This window comes from Arctopsyche grandis, chromosome 5, assembly GCF_051622035.1.
Source record: "Arctopsyche grandis isolate Sample6627 chromosome 5, ASM5162203v2, whole genome shotgun sequence".
Lineage (NCBI taxonomy): Eukaryota > Metazoa > Arthropoda > Insecta > Trichoptera > Hydropsychidae > Arctopsyche > Arctopsyche grandis.
The window spans coordinates 379,119-392,623 of NC_135359.1; the positions used below are offsets into that span (position 1 = coordinate 379,119).

A 13,505-nucleotide genomic window follows, 5' to 3' on the forward strand; every position below is an offset into this window, starting at 1 on the left:
TTTTGACCGTCTATTCATACGCTGATAATGAATCGGACACTTTGTGCCTCTCCGATCGCCTCGTCGGAACTCCATTTTCATCGTCGCTCAACCGATTGATTTTCGTATTATATTCTATAGTCTATTGCGATTGAAAATTCAAATTAAGCTTCTCACATATTTATTTTCGACATGTTTTTATGCCCACTTTCTTGATGATGAAATACGGATGTTATAGTTACGAAATACTTGATGAAATCCAAATTTCGATATATAGAGAAAGCTTTAACAGATTTTTAAATTAATTCGAGTCTATCGGAAAGGATGTCGATCGCTGTCGATGGAAAGCGAGTAAATGAAACAAACGTATGCGTATTATAACATATTTATATTGATATTATATTGTATAAAACAAAAGTATTAATTTACGGTTGGAACTTACACTCTGCGAGAAAATCTGAAAAAATAAAAACGACGTTAAAATAAAGCGCACAAATTTATACGGTAGGTTAAAAATGGCGAAATATAATCGTACTGTTGACGATAGAATTGAGCGATATCATAGCCGGTGAATCTTTCATCTCTATCAAGGGGTCCTTTCCGGTGTCGCAGCAACGAGCTAACCTCGGATCCAACGGCATGCTTCCCAACAGCGTCGCTTCCACCTCTTCCTTTCTATTAGCGCGTGGGAATATTTCAGATTCCGTCTGAAACCGCATCGGAAATATCACGATACACGATCATTAAAAAATATTAAAAATAACTACGACCAATGTACACTCACCGAACATTTGGGACAGACGAACGTCGACATATTCTCTACGATGCCTAATATTGGAATTTTCATCTTTCTACAAAACGTAGCCTCTTTCCTGACGTCTAAAAGGGCGAGTTCTTGCGGCGTAGTAATGAGTATGCCTCCGGTTAAATTCGCTTCGCGCATAGACGTAACCAAAGAAATATGCTCGTCAGACGTCCCTATAAAAATAAATGTTGACTGATCTTCGAATTTCGTTCACGGCCCACTAAAAATTTATTTAAATACCTGGCGGAGTGTCAATCAACAGAAAGTCTAATTGTCCCCAATCGACTTCGGTGAGGAACTGTTGGATCAATCCTAATTTTAAATGAAAAGAAATAATAATCAAACAATAATACACAATATTAATAGTCAATTATTGTATACGCACCGTTCTTTTTCGGTCCCCTCCAAATAATAGCGTCGTCGGGACTATTTATTAAAAATCCGATCGACATTACGGAAAGATTATCTTCTATAAACTAAACATCAACGATATATATTTGTTAATCAGGTGATTAAATATGCAATTGACACGTTATACTACACATATGTTTGTTGCAACTCGACGTATTGATTGAGTATTCATTTAGTTGACTTACGATAGGCGACCAACCGGATCCGGAATTGTGAACTTGTTCACCCGATGCGCCGAGAACTCTCGGTTGACTCGGTCCACATATATCGATGTCTAATATACCGATCTGAAACAAATATCCATATAGTCATCTCAGCATTCAGCATTCAAAAGTTGTGAATCAATATTTACGTTAGAGCTTTACCTATCGATTGGATATTTAAAATTATTCACATTTATTCAATCCAATATAAAAATATCAGAATAATAACAGTGAAGATGTTGACGAATCATAATAATATCAAATAATATAACAGAAAAACAAATACGTCAAGTAATATTAAACGTAAATGTTTTTGAAACATCAAAACGTATAAGATTATTATTAGTAACTGGTATACGTATGTAAATAGTACAACATAATAAATTGAATAAACTTGACGTCAATCAAACCGAAAACTAAATTAAATGACGCATTTATAAAATAAATACGTTATATTAAAGCCATTCGAAACTGACGGGGTGGGGGGAGGGAATTCGTGACCTAAATTTGATGCAAATAAAGACAAGGTGGTACCACCCCGTGCCAGGTGAAACGAAACGAATCCCTAGCGATGCCCCAACCTAGTTTCGCCGTGCAGATTTTGGCATTCCCGAGTGGGCTTTTTAAACAACAACAACAACAGCAGCATGAATTTCGGCAACTCCCACGAGATCAGGAGCAGATACAATCGGGTAAATCATTCTCACTTAAATTATAATACGGTTTAGTTACATTTTTTTCTGGAAATTTGGACGCCAAGCTTCTGCCGAGAAGCGAGGTGAACGTGCTCTTTCCGACTCCGCCTTTCCCCGAGAGAATCAAAACTTTGAATTTGACCTGGCCGAGGCGCTCTTTGACCTTGGCAATTCCGGCATCTGGACCGGTGTTTGTCCCTAAAAAGCAAAAGAATCGTAGTTGAAATCGGTGTGGTGACGATGACGGAAAGGTCTAGTTCAACGGATATACGACGATGCACAATCAAAAGGTCGGGGTTGGGGTCGGGGTCGGGGTTTAAACTTTGAATAAAACAACTTCGCAATGACCCACTCGTATTTATCAAGGCAATAATTGTGCGATAGCGAGCGTTCGTTATTTACGGAATGAAACACTATCGGTAAGAGTGCGATAGCGGTTGAAGGATTGAACGAGTGGTAAGAGATCGATAGTGGGGGTACGATAGATGGGGCAGCACCCTGTTGACAGGCGGCTTGTCCGGGGCAGCCGGCGCAGGCCGAGGCGGCGCCCGGGGCTCCCGCGCCCCCAGACAGGGGACAGCCGGGTCCGTCCATCTGTGCAATCGCCAATCACCAATCGCCAATCGCCAATCGCCAATCGCCACTGACACTTGACAGCTCGATCGGGCGGTCGCAAACGTGAACCGGGTTCGACACTTGGCTCAGTGTTGCCACACGCAAAATATCGAATACTTTTCGAATCCAAATGCTGCGTCACAGACAAACCACAATTCGTCGACTACTGTGTGACGGAAGAGTGAGTATGCGTGTGTATTGACATCGATAATGAATAAGTACGCGATGCGATATATCCCTACACCATATTACGATGATTCCATACTTTCGTTGTTGGCCCTTTACCTTACATTTATTGGGGTAGGGCGAATGAGACGACTGGCATGTTGGTGCAAGTGTTTATTATAGCAGCCGAAGAGGAAGTGGTATAGCAACTTTTGAATGTGGCCGAGTTGATCCCAACTCGCAGGATAGTAACCGAAGCTCGACCAAGTCGTATAGCCGCTACACATTTATCTCTTTATTTACACATTTATTGTTCGCTTGTCCGGAGCATATTGGAGTTTGGGTCTGTAGTTTGGAGTCCTACTGAAATTAAATTATCTCTATTGATAGAAAGAGTCCAGAAGAAATTTCTACGATACCTATACTTGAAAAAGTATGGGTATTATCCGTATTTATTTCCCACAGCGTTTCTGCAAGGTACCTTGGGCTTTAATTCTTTGGCTTCTAGAAGGATTGTTGCCATTTCCAAATACTTCTTTGGAGTTTTAAATGGAGTTGTTGACAAGCCTTCGATTTTATCAGAGCTTAAGTTTTGGGCTCCTGAGACCGGTAGAGCGCTGCGTAATCGACGACTCTTTCAACCTATCTTTGCAAGAACGTCTACTTTCAAGAACTCGTCACTGGTGGAAGCTGTCCGGTTCCTTAATGTGATTGATGAGCATTTTGACCTGTTCAACTGTCATGTTGATGAGCTGGTTAGTTTCTTGAGATTCAATACGAGACTATTTGAATGAGATGAATGATTGGAATTTTTATTGCTTTTTCGTTGTTATTTTCTTTCTATTTTTCTTTTTTTTTTTGTAAGACCGGTGTGACGCTTTGGGGTAACCTGTCAGGTCACACTGGTCATTTTATTGTTGTTATTATTTTAAATAATAATAAATTAAATAAATAAATCTCTTCTATTGTGGTACTTCGAAACGAAACCAGGACAATCGCCGCTATGAAAATCGCTCGCGTGTTCTCCTGTCGTATGAAAATTCGTCGCACAGAAAACTACCCAAATCTCGTATAAAAAAGCATTTATTTTATTTATTAACTCGACACCCATGCGATTACATTTAATCGGATAAAAAAAGTGGTGTCACCCCAATTTTGGAACAACGGGTTTTCAAATTATTTTGAAAATATATATATATAAATATATTATACATTTTTTTCGCCCAAGGCACTATTACATAGAAGCTCATTAAATTTTCAAGATTTGTATAAGTTGGAAGTTTGGAGCCGGGGCACTGAACGGTGGACAGCAAGCAGTGGAGTTTTGCCCAGAGCAGGAGCAGAGCGAAACTCTTTTTAAAAACTTTTTAGCGCTGAATATTTTTCTTCAATTACTACATAAAAGTAAAATCTGTGTTTGAAGCTATAGATAAAAATCCTGAAAGAATTCAAGCAGTAAGTCATATTGCATCGAGTATTCCCACTATTCAAGCGAGTGTTGAGCGACTGTTTTCTGCGCTAAACTTAATTTCAAGTGAGAAAAGTCAAATAATGAAAGATGATTTGCTCTCGGCCATTTAACATATACACCAGTATTACAATATAAATTACAGCAACCATTTGTTGTAATTTAATAAAACTTTTTAAGATGTATATATGTATGTTTGTATATAAATATGTATAAAATTCTTATTGAAATTTTTTGACCTAAGCTTGAAACGGAACACGGAGCTATGTAAGTTGGAGCAAATACATTGATCCGCTTAAAACATTATACAAACACATTAGTCAAGCCGTAATATCTGTTTCCACAATCCGAATAAAACAAAAATAATTCATTGCACCTACATAATGCACATATATAAAATAAATAAATGGCGAAAATTTAAAAACGTTCGGGGGCATATAAGACAGATTATTAATAAAACACGTCTCTACTTTAACGTTCATAAAACTACACGTTCCACCTATCGAAAATTGGAAACCTGAGAAATATGGAAACATACCAAAATGTAGAAATCGTAGATGATCAGTCACAGACATACAGACCCGTGTAAACCCGAGTTACAGAATTAGCAGACAATGAATTATGGAAGCTCTTATGAGAAAACTAAAATATGTAGCGAGATATTTGTAAATTTTGTTTTATAAACACGTTGAATTTCATTATCTTTGCTGAATAGAGATATATGCAAGTCAAGTATTCGGTAAAATAAAGATACACATTGTGTAAATACTGACAGGGTTTCTCTCAATCTAATTTTCCCAGTGAGGTGATCGGCTTCTATATTCTCGAGGTCCTGCTGAAAAGTATTGTTAACAAGGCTATAGTCTTAATTAAATTATTAATAATAAAAATATAGCGATTTTCAAAGTATATAGGAATTAAGAAAATCACTTATTGGTAATAGAACAGCTATAAATAAAAAGTACATACATTCATAGTGTTTGTATGTGTATGAATTTCATACACAAATAAATCAATGCAAAAATTGAGACTAAAATCAGAAAAAAAAGTATGAGATGAAGAAGGGATTTTGGCCATAAAACATCAAATTTTTTATAAAGAAATATTAAATTTAAATAATATTACCACTCGTAAATAATATTATATCTAGTAAAATGATTTTTGTAACTGTGTGTATTGTGGAAGAACGTTTTGTTATTGCGAAAATTGTAAAGTTGGGCATAAGGGGTATTAAAATGTTATAATTTAATCAGCGCTCGCAGACTTTCTTTTTTTGGCACCACACCACTGATTATATTGTATGTGATGTGGTATTTCTGTATTAGCAATTACAACCATGGAATCCAGTGAGAGACCCCATCCCGATGACTCCTCAGACTCCCAAAAAGTTCGACGGCTACCAAACGTCCAGACAACACCCCTGGAGGCCAGAAATGGGATACGAAACGATAGAGTCGAAACCATTGTAAGAGAAAGTATCGACTCGAAATATAAGTTTGTCTGTATTTGTAAATAATTGTAATATTTTGGCAGGCCACACCATCCGATCACGAACAGATTCATCGACTGTAACAGCGATGGATTGGAAGCCACGAGGTTTCCCAATTTAGTGACGGGCTTCGAACAAGCTCCGGCTCACGCGACTCGAGCTGCTCTATACACCAGATACACTCCACACGAATGGGGGCAAAACACCGTGGCCAATTATAACGAGTCCGATTCGAAACGAAATTATTCAGAACGTATGAGAAATGATATACTACGATGCATGAGGTATATCATTGTACAATGTTATAAAAATATTATTTGCAATGTTGAGAGTAACGCACCTTACTCGATTCAGAGAAACTGATGAAATAACAAACCACGCTCAAAGAGATGCCGGTAGGCGGATCGGAGAGCGCATCACCGATACAACATTTTGGCGAAACGAGGTAACTTTCAATACAATGTTTACGATAGATTTGCAACGATGAAATTATTTTATTCGATGCGTAATAGTTGAGTACGGAGTTGGAGAGACTCGTCAGCGAAATGGAACAACTTAATACTACCCGAAGACAAGTGGAACGGTCACTTCAAGGATGCGAAGGACCACTACATGTCGTACAAGAATGTCTATATCACCGTGAAAAACGCCAGGGTATTATATTTCATTCTTATTAGATACATATTTAACCCTTTGAATGCTGATCGGCGTTTTGCTAACAAGTCCATGAGCCTGAAATACGCTGATAGGCGTTGTATTTTGAGTATGTAAAAAATAAACAAAAATACTACCCGCTCTTAGCCTTTCCAGGTAGCATTAAAAAACAATGAATTAGACATAGGCCGTGTAATCCGTGGCAACGTTTATAAAGACTGGTTTACACCGGAATTTCTGAATTTATAACCATAGCAGAATTTCTCAATGGTAATCCCTAACTGCGTAACTAAGTATTTTAGACTGTGAACACTACATTTTAACAATAATTAAGAAGATGGAACTAGTTTTGGATAAGTACATTCATTAATACTTCTTTTGTTTGTTTTATATTGTTGCAAGATATATAAGAGAGTCTAAACACACCTTTCAACAAAAACCTAAAACTCTTACCTAAAAACCTTACAAAACTGGAAATCCTCGGCGGTAGTTATCTAGGATTTGTTTGGATTAACTACAATTTTTATACCTGCTTTCTATTGGATTTTTAAATAATTCTAGTTGAAAATGTTGGCGGAATTTTCAGCGTGGTGGGCTTTCAACAGAAAAAGCGTCAGCACTCTAAGGGTCAAGTACATATGTACATATATTATTATAATGATATATAATGAGGCGCATTAGGTTCTTTCTGTAATGCCACAATGATCCGGAACTATAAATGAATAACATGAATAATACATATGTACATTTTTAAGGAATTGAGTTGGTACACGACGGTGTTGAAAAATCCTTGCTGCAGGAAGTAGAGCAGTTGCGTAATTGTCAGAACAATTTTAGGGAAATGTTGAACAAGGTAATATTGTAAATAGTTGAATTAAATTACGGAAAAAATCCGCAAAATAACCACACAATTTTTAAATATAAGATCAATGCACAATTACGAGACTGCCGAGCTGCACAGCACGAGTTGGAAACTGACATTAGAAACAAAGAGGGTGCATTAGGAATAGACACGGTGTGTCATCAGATGAACAACACCTCGAGAGGTATTCAATTCTACGCGGGAGTCGAAAGATACGATCCTACAGTGAGTGTGCCGCCCACGTGGGCCGAAGCTAGTGCCGCTAACGTGAGACGATCTCAGTCGGAACGGGCCAGGTCGTCGCAGATGCGTTCCGGTATGCCTTGTGTATATATGTACAAAAGTTAATAGGATAATTACCGTGTATGTGTATTTTAATAGCGTATTGTAAATAGCAGATGCTGAAAATTTAATAAACGTATCGGCGACCAGCATTTGGGACCACTGGTGTACATCAAACAATGCATTCTCGAGAAAAAATTCTCAGAGCTTGGAGATGAAAAATAAATTACAACTACATTTGCATAAGGTAAAAAAAGGGTTTAAAGAAAATTTTATAAATCACAAATTTCGTTTACATTGCAGTCTATTTTAAATAGGTTCAACAAGAAATATTCGACGTTGAAAAAACTATCGAACTCCTCAACAAAGCTATTCGAGATAAAAGTGCACCGATGAAAGTGGCCCACACCAGATTGCAATCTCGTACAAATCGGCCTCATCTCGATAAGTGCAGAGACGAAGCTCATAATAGGTATTATACATGTAATATAATTATTGTCATATGCAACTTTTGCAGACAGAAATTTTATACTAATTTTAAATAAATATCTATAGATTGGTGCAAGAAGTCTGCGAGCTTCAAGATAGTATAAGCAAATTGCGAGAAAAGTTAGCTCAAGCTGAAAGTAATCATCAATCGTTGCTCGGAATACGGGCTTCGCTCGAAGTCGATCTTCGAAATAAAGTTTCCACACTTTTCATAGATCGCGATCAGTGTGGAGGTTTGCGGCGGGGCTATCCTGTCACAGCCTCTATTCAGTATTAAAGCACGGCTATCTGTTTGCAAAAGAAAGTAATGATAATGCAGCCACTACACTTAAAGCTAAACTACAATTTGAAATTCATACGTATTGTAATTAAATTAAATTATTCAGGCACATTGCACAGAAGATTGAACAGTAAATAAATAAATTGTACTTGCTATCGAAATTAATCGTCATAATTTATTTAACCGCACCACATACACATAATATACTAAATAACATATATTTACAAAACTAAAACATTCTCCAAAAGTGACGGACTAACGTGTTTTTATTACTTTTGCATAAATTTCGGCAACGGAACTTGGAAATTTTTTTTGGCTTCGAAAAATGTGTACGAAAGAATGATTTCATCTACCAATTCCATTTTGGGATCGGATGCAAACTCTGGATCGATGTAAAAGAATACTGGCATATCCACCTGTTTGATAAATAAATCGAATACATTAGTAGGTGTACAATTAAGAATAAATTTAAATTAATACATTTCGAGTACAAGTCACCTGCTCGTGGGGATTCAACTGTTGTTCTTCAAAGCAGAAGCATTGTATTTTATTAAAATATTGTCCGGCTTCAAATGGTAGGACGTTGTACGTACTAATTCCGTTGACAGGTTTATTGCTGGGATTATTAGCAGTGTAAAATGCAAGAGCGGTCTCTCCTGGAACCAACTGAATAAAATACATCGACTATTAAATAATGCCAAATTAATGTCAAAGCTCGGATTGAGAAATCTATAAATATTACAGTAATAATATATAGCATATGGACGGGGAGAATAAAGCAAATCTAATATACATTAATTTCATGCTGTTGTGGTCTGAAGTTCCATTTCATAGACGATGCGACATCGGCGTTAAATACAATTCTCAGCATTCGGTCTTTGACAGATTTCATCGCTTCGACTTTATCGGAGTTTTCCGAGATGGCCGTAGTGCCGCCATAGCTGTATGCCTATAATTGAACGAAAGCAAAGTAAGGTCGTGTTTGAGGTTATGTTACAGAGCTGCGAGTGCAACGGAAAAGTGGTATAAACCTGACAGAAGATGCGATAAAGTGGAACGGCAGCGTAAGCTAAGCCCGCAAAGGAAACTCCGAGCGCTGTCAAATAACGCGCTGTCGAACCGGACATTACAAAACGCACCGGTCACTTCTGGCCAAACGTCACTTCACTTGACAGCTCTTTCTCAACAGTGTTGCCACTCGCCACTCACCTTCGCAATACTCCGGTGACACACCTAACCTCGCACTATACGACCATTACGAAATTCGATATTGCATAATATTGTTACGTACACTCGGATTAGGCCGAGTATTGCAATCGGATTAGGCCAAGTAGCATCCCAGAGACTGTGTGACCATTATAATTGGTTTCGAGTATTATCTCCCCCGAATGCACTTAGCGGGGGTAGCAGTAAAGGTCTGTTCATACCTAGTCAGCACGTACCGACTTCAGCAGGTATCCGGCCGTACGAAAAGTATTCTTTGGTACATTTTGTATGGGTATATTCATACCAACCGTCACGTTTACGTCACGGCAGGCTTACAGCAGTACCCGACATTTCCTGTTCATACCTTACAGCAACATCCGTCAACGTATCGTATCCGTTTTTTTGGCCATCGTGGAAATATACACGCGAATTACGTGCCATGAGTCTGCCACTTTGCTGTTTTGGACCAATTATCGATAGTGATAGTTGACAGCTGGTTTTGGCGCAAATATTTAAAAATATTTAAATTTTTTACGGAAATATTAAAAAAAAATTGTTCAGCATCCACAAGCTCCTTATACAGTGTCCAAAACTCTCCTTCGGTTTTTCTATTTTTTAACATGGGATGCACATCAAAACGCCTCCGTGCTTTTTTATTGCCTTCTTGAGCTTCTTCTTCCAACAAAAACGCGTTTATACACAATTTTTCCTTCGATAAACGCCGAAACATTTTTGCTGACTTGTATTCTGACGCGTAGCTACGAATGCACGTGTATTCATTCATATTGTAAGTACTCGACAATATGACATAAGCAATATTGTGCCGTATCGTCATGGCCTGTAATGTATAAATAAGCCGATTTTGCCTTGCCCTCGGCCAAATTGCTGTTAGCGTGACGTGACCGCGACGTGTAGGTAGATATGAATAGAAATGTAATAAAATGACATATTTGAAACTGAGTCATGCAGTGCTGTTAAGTATGAACAGACCTTAACTCGGTTGCAGTCCGGTAGAGTTCTCAGAATCCCCAGCGATAGCGTGGGACACTTCCGTGGCACATCTAGTGCGTGACCATAACAATAGGTAAAAAAATCGGACATCAAAGATGCCCAGAGAGACCTGCCCCTTATAAGGCGGTACTTAGGCGATATCAAGACATTCTGGACGGAGCACTGCCAGTGTGTGTATTTCCTTAATCACCAATAAATGCTGTGACACGACTTTGGCCTTTTACTTGGATCCTCCACCCACCCCTACGCAACAATATTGTTGCGTACCTCCTACCTATTTTAAAGGACAAGTCACTCAGGGCATCTTCCTCGACACGCTTGTTTACCTATTGTTATGGTCACGTACCAGATATATAGTCCCACGCTTTCGCGTTGTCAGTTCTAAGAATTCTAGTGGGAAGTGGCTGGGTGCGGCTATCGACTGCTAAGTCCATCCATTGTTTAGCTGGGATACGGTCCCAGCCTAACGAAACACTGTTGTGCTTGTTTTAAGTTGTTTTATTGTTTGCCTAAATATTGTACAAGTGTATTAGAATATTTGAGGAAGTTTTCTCGAAGCGGCTATTGGCTGTTGACTTGGTGTCGTGATGGCCGCTGGATCTGCAATGTGTCGTTGCTCTGGATCCGGCTGAGTTGCAAGCGTTCTTCCATTGTAGGGTAGTGTAGTGGTAGCTGGTCAGATGCTGGATGTCGACTGCTGTCGTGGTGGCTGCTGCCTGTTGACTGAAGTTGTCTGGGTTGGATCTCCTTTTATATTGTTTTTGGGGATCAACGTGACTTGTTTACTGGCGATTGATTCTGAGAACCGCAGGTGGTGTTTACGTGTGCAAGTTATGCGAGGAATGTGGTTTCGTTGTTTGGGGTGGAATAATCTCGAATATGTGGCGTCGTTCCACTCGATTTAGTTTTTATCGTCCTTTGTTCCAGTGAGTCTGGATGTTTGTTCAATGGGTTACAATGTAGTTGTTATTTGTGCACTTTAATGGATGCAGGTGTTCTTTGACTTCGCGTCGTTCTGCTTGATTTGTTGGGGTGGAATTTTCTCGACTCAAGATGACGTCAATGGTTGAGCGTGAGAAATGTATTCTCCGTCGCAATAGATGTTTCGATTGCGGTGACGAGACTCCTACAACATCTACATACGATTTGCATCTTAACAATTAAATTGTCAAGAGTAGGGAAATTCATTCGACTGATTTCTGATATATGTACCTAAGTAGGTATGTGTACGTATTGTACATACATCGCATCAACCTACCACTAAGTAACATTTATATTATTCTGACGTATTTACGAGTATAATTCAACTACAAGTATGTTTTTTTAGTTGGGTATATTTTAATTGGATTCAATTGGGTACGACAATCTACTTTTTACAGGGCTTTTTATTTTTTATTCTCGATTTTGATCTCCTTTTCACGTAGAATTTCTTACCTTTAACTACACGGATATTGTAGGTAAATAAAGTTTGAATTCCATAGTACTGTATTCTTCTTTTATGTATGTGTAGCAGCTGCTATGATATCTACAAGACGCTATAAATTTGAGGAGTTCCAAATCCGAATATTCGAATACTTTTTATACGATCTCATTTTTTTATTTTCAATATACAGCACATTTAGTTTTATTTGATGTTCCAGATGATGATTCCCTTGAAATTTTAATAAAATCTAGACTATATAACTACGATTCGATATTCAAATATTTGGAACCCCTAGCTATAATATAATATACGCGTATTCTTTGTAGATTATAAATTATCGTATATATTACATAAGACGCTAATTTACAATTAATTGTGGTAAACAATGACTAAACTTGCATACATTCCTCTACAATGTACCGGTCAATATAATATGTGAAATGTACTTGCATTTTAGCCCCATCATCATATATCATATAAATAATATCGCTATTCTGAGTGTCTGTGTAAGATCACTGACCCAGAGAAATGTAATAATAATAGAAGGGGCCTACGAATAAATAATTGCTATCAATATTACGCGGTACGTCTATATAAATACGCTATAACGCACGGAATACAATCGGATCAATAATAATAATATATATAAAAACGGACTGTCGCTAAATATATTTGTATATTTGTATATTTGTATATTTGTATATTTGTATATTTGTATGTGACGGACGATCAACCATCAACCAGTATGGGGAACAAAATTTTTTTTTTTCATATTTTTCATTTTTTTCATATTTTTCATTTTTTTCATTTTTTCAGTTTTTTCATTTTTTTCATTTTTTCAGTTTTTTCATTTTTTTCAGTTTTTCAGTTTTTTCATTTTTTTCATTTTTTTCATTTTTTTCATTTTTTTCATTTTTTCAGTTTTTTCATTTTTTCAGTTTTTTCATTTTTTTTATTTTTTCAGTTTTTTCATTTTTTTCATTTTTTTCATTTTTTCAGTTTTTTCATTTTTTTCATTTTTTCAGTTTTTTCATTTTTTTCATTTTTTCATTTTTTTCATTTTTTCAGTTTTTTCATTTTTTTCATTTTTTCAGTTTTTTCATTTTTTTCATTTTTTCAGTTTTTTCATTTTTTCAGTTTTTTCATTTTTTTCATTTTTTCAGTTTTTTCATTTTTTTCATTTTTTCAGTTTTTTCATTTTTTTCATTTTTTCAGTTTTTTCATTTTTTTCATTTTTTCAGTTTTTTCATTTTTTTCATTTTTGCATCGGGGCGCTGGGGGCGAAGCCCTCGGGATGCCGAAGGCATCGGGGGCGCTGGGGGCGAAGCCCCCAGGGTGCCGAAGGCATCGGGGGCGCTGGGGGCGAAGCCCCCAGGGTGCCGAAGGCATCCGGGGTGCTGGGGGCGCCGGAGGCGTCGGCGGCGCTGGGGGCGAAGCCCCCGGGGTGCCGAAGGCATCGGGGGCGCTG

At 37.6% G+C, this 13,505-nt stretch overlaps 3 protein-coding genes across 7 annotated transcripts; 1 reads left to right on the plus strand and 2 right to left on the minus strand.

The window, feature by feature from the left end:
- Positions 1-347: 347 nt before the first annotated feature.
- Nubp1 (NUBP iron-sulfur cluster assembly factor 1) lies at positions 348-2,799 on the minus strand. The gene is made up of 8 exons (XM_077431481.1): positions 2,591-2,799; positions 2,131-2,291; positions 1,381-1,482; positions 1,170-1,260; positions 1,025-1,096; positions 764-957; positions 515-686; positions 348-436 (listed from the first exon to the last, which is right to left on the minus strand). Exons 1-8 carry the CDS (start codon positions 2,685-2,687, stop codon positions 405-407), a joined length of 921 nt encoding a protein of 306 aa, XP_077287607.1. The 5' UTR covers positions 2,688-2,799; the 3' UTR covers positions 348-404.
- Positions 1,370-8,561, plus strand: LOC143912215 (tektin-3-like). Of its 5 annotated transcripts, none has more exons than XM_077431469.1 (10): positions 1,370-2,090; positions 5,667-5,806; positions 5,875-6,114; positions 6,185-6,275; positions 6,343-6,484; positions 7,240-7,337; positions 7,410-7,662; positions 7,742-7,875; positions 7,946-8,100; positions 8,184-8,560. In XM_077431469.1, the coding sequence occupies exons 1-10, from the start codon at positions 2,046-2,048 to the stop codon at positions 8,392-8,394; spliced, it is 1,509 nt and encodes a 502-aa protein (XP_077287595.1). In that variant the 5' UTR covers positions 1,370-2,045; the 3' UTR covers positions 8,395-8,560. The 5 variants fall into 5 exon arrangements, with proteins under 5 accessions (XP_077287595.1, XP_077287597.1, XP_077287596.1 ...); XM_077431471.1 differs by having other exon boundaries at positions 1,425-1,451; positions 7,745-7,875; positions 8,184-8,561; XM_077431470.1 differs by having other exon boundaries at positions 1,494-2,090; positions 7,745-7,875; positions 8,184-8,561.
- Positions 8,562-8,660: 99 nt separating this feature from the next.
- Positions 8,661-11,339, minus strand: Cox11 (Cytochrome c oxidase copper chaperone COX11). Its single transcript, XM_077431482.1, has 4 exons — positions 9,429-11,339; positions 9,191-9,346; positions 8,896-9,063; positions 8,661-8,813 (listed from the first exon to the last, which is right to left on the minus strand). The coding sequence occupies exons 1-4, from the start codon at positions 9,522-9,524 to the stop codon at positions 8,667-8,669; spliced, it is 567 nt and encodes a 188-aa protein (XP_077287608.1). The 5' UTR covers positions 9,525-11,339; the 3' UTR covers positions 8,661-8,666.
- Positions 11,340-13,505: the final 2,166 nt, after the last annotated feature.

What these genes read in the sequence shown, in the direction of transcription:
- Cox11 (XM_077431482.1), bottom strand. Translation starts at nt 9,524, where the DNA reads ATGTCCGGTTCGACAGCGCGTTATTTGACAGCGCTCGGAGTTTCCTTT. An exon ending in TTTATCGCATCTTCTGTCAG is followed by an intron (nt 9,347 to 9,428) that starts GTTTATACCACT and finishes GTTCAATTATAG; the next exon opens with GCATACAGCTATGGCGGCAC. An exon ending in CACAACAGCATGAAATTAAT is followed by an intron (nt 9,064 to 9,190) that starts GTATATTAGATT and finishes TATTTTATTCAG; the next exon opens with TTGGTTCCAGGAGAGACCGC.
- Nubp1 (XM_077431481.1), bottom strand. Translation starts at nt 2,687, where the DNA reads ATGGACGGACCCGGCTGTCCCCTGTCTGGGGGCGCGGGAGCCCCGGGC. An exon ending in ACAAGCCGCCTGTCAACAGG is followed by an intron (nt 2,292 to 2,590) that starts GTGCTGCCCCAT and finishes TTTGCTTTTTAG; the next exon opens with GGACAAACACCGGTCCAGAT. An exon ending in GCTCAATTCTATCGTCAACA is followed by an intron (nt 437 to 514) that starts GTACGATTATAT and finishes TTATTTTTTCAG; the next exon opens with ATTTTCTCGCAGAGTGTAAG.
- LOC143912215 (XM_077431467.1), top strand. Translation starts at nt 2,839, where the DNA reads ATGCTGCGTCACAGACAAACCACAATTCGTCGACTACTGTGTGACGGA. An exon ending in TTAGGGAAATGTTGAACAAG is followed by an intron (nt 7,338 to 7,409) that starts GTAATATTGTAA and finishes TTTAAATATAAG; the next exon opens with ATCAATGCACAATTACGAGA. An exon ending in AGAGACGAAGCTCATAATAG is followed by an intron (nt 8,101 to 8,183) that starts GTATTATACATG and finishes AAATATCTATAG; the next exon opens with ATTGGTGCAAGAAGTCTGCG.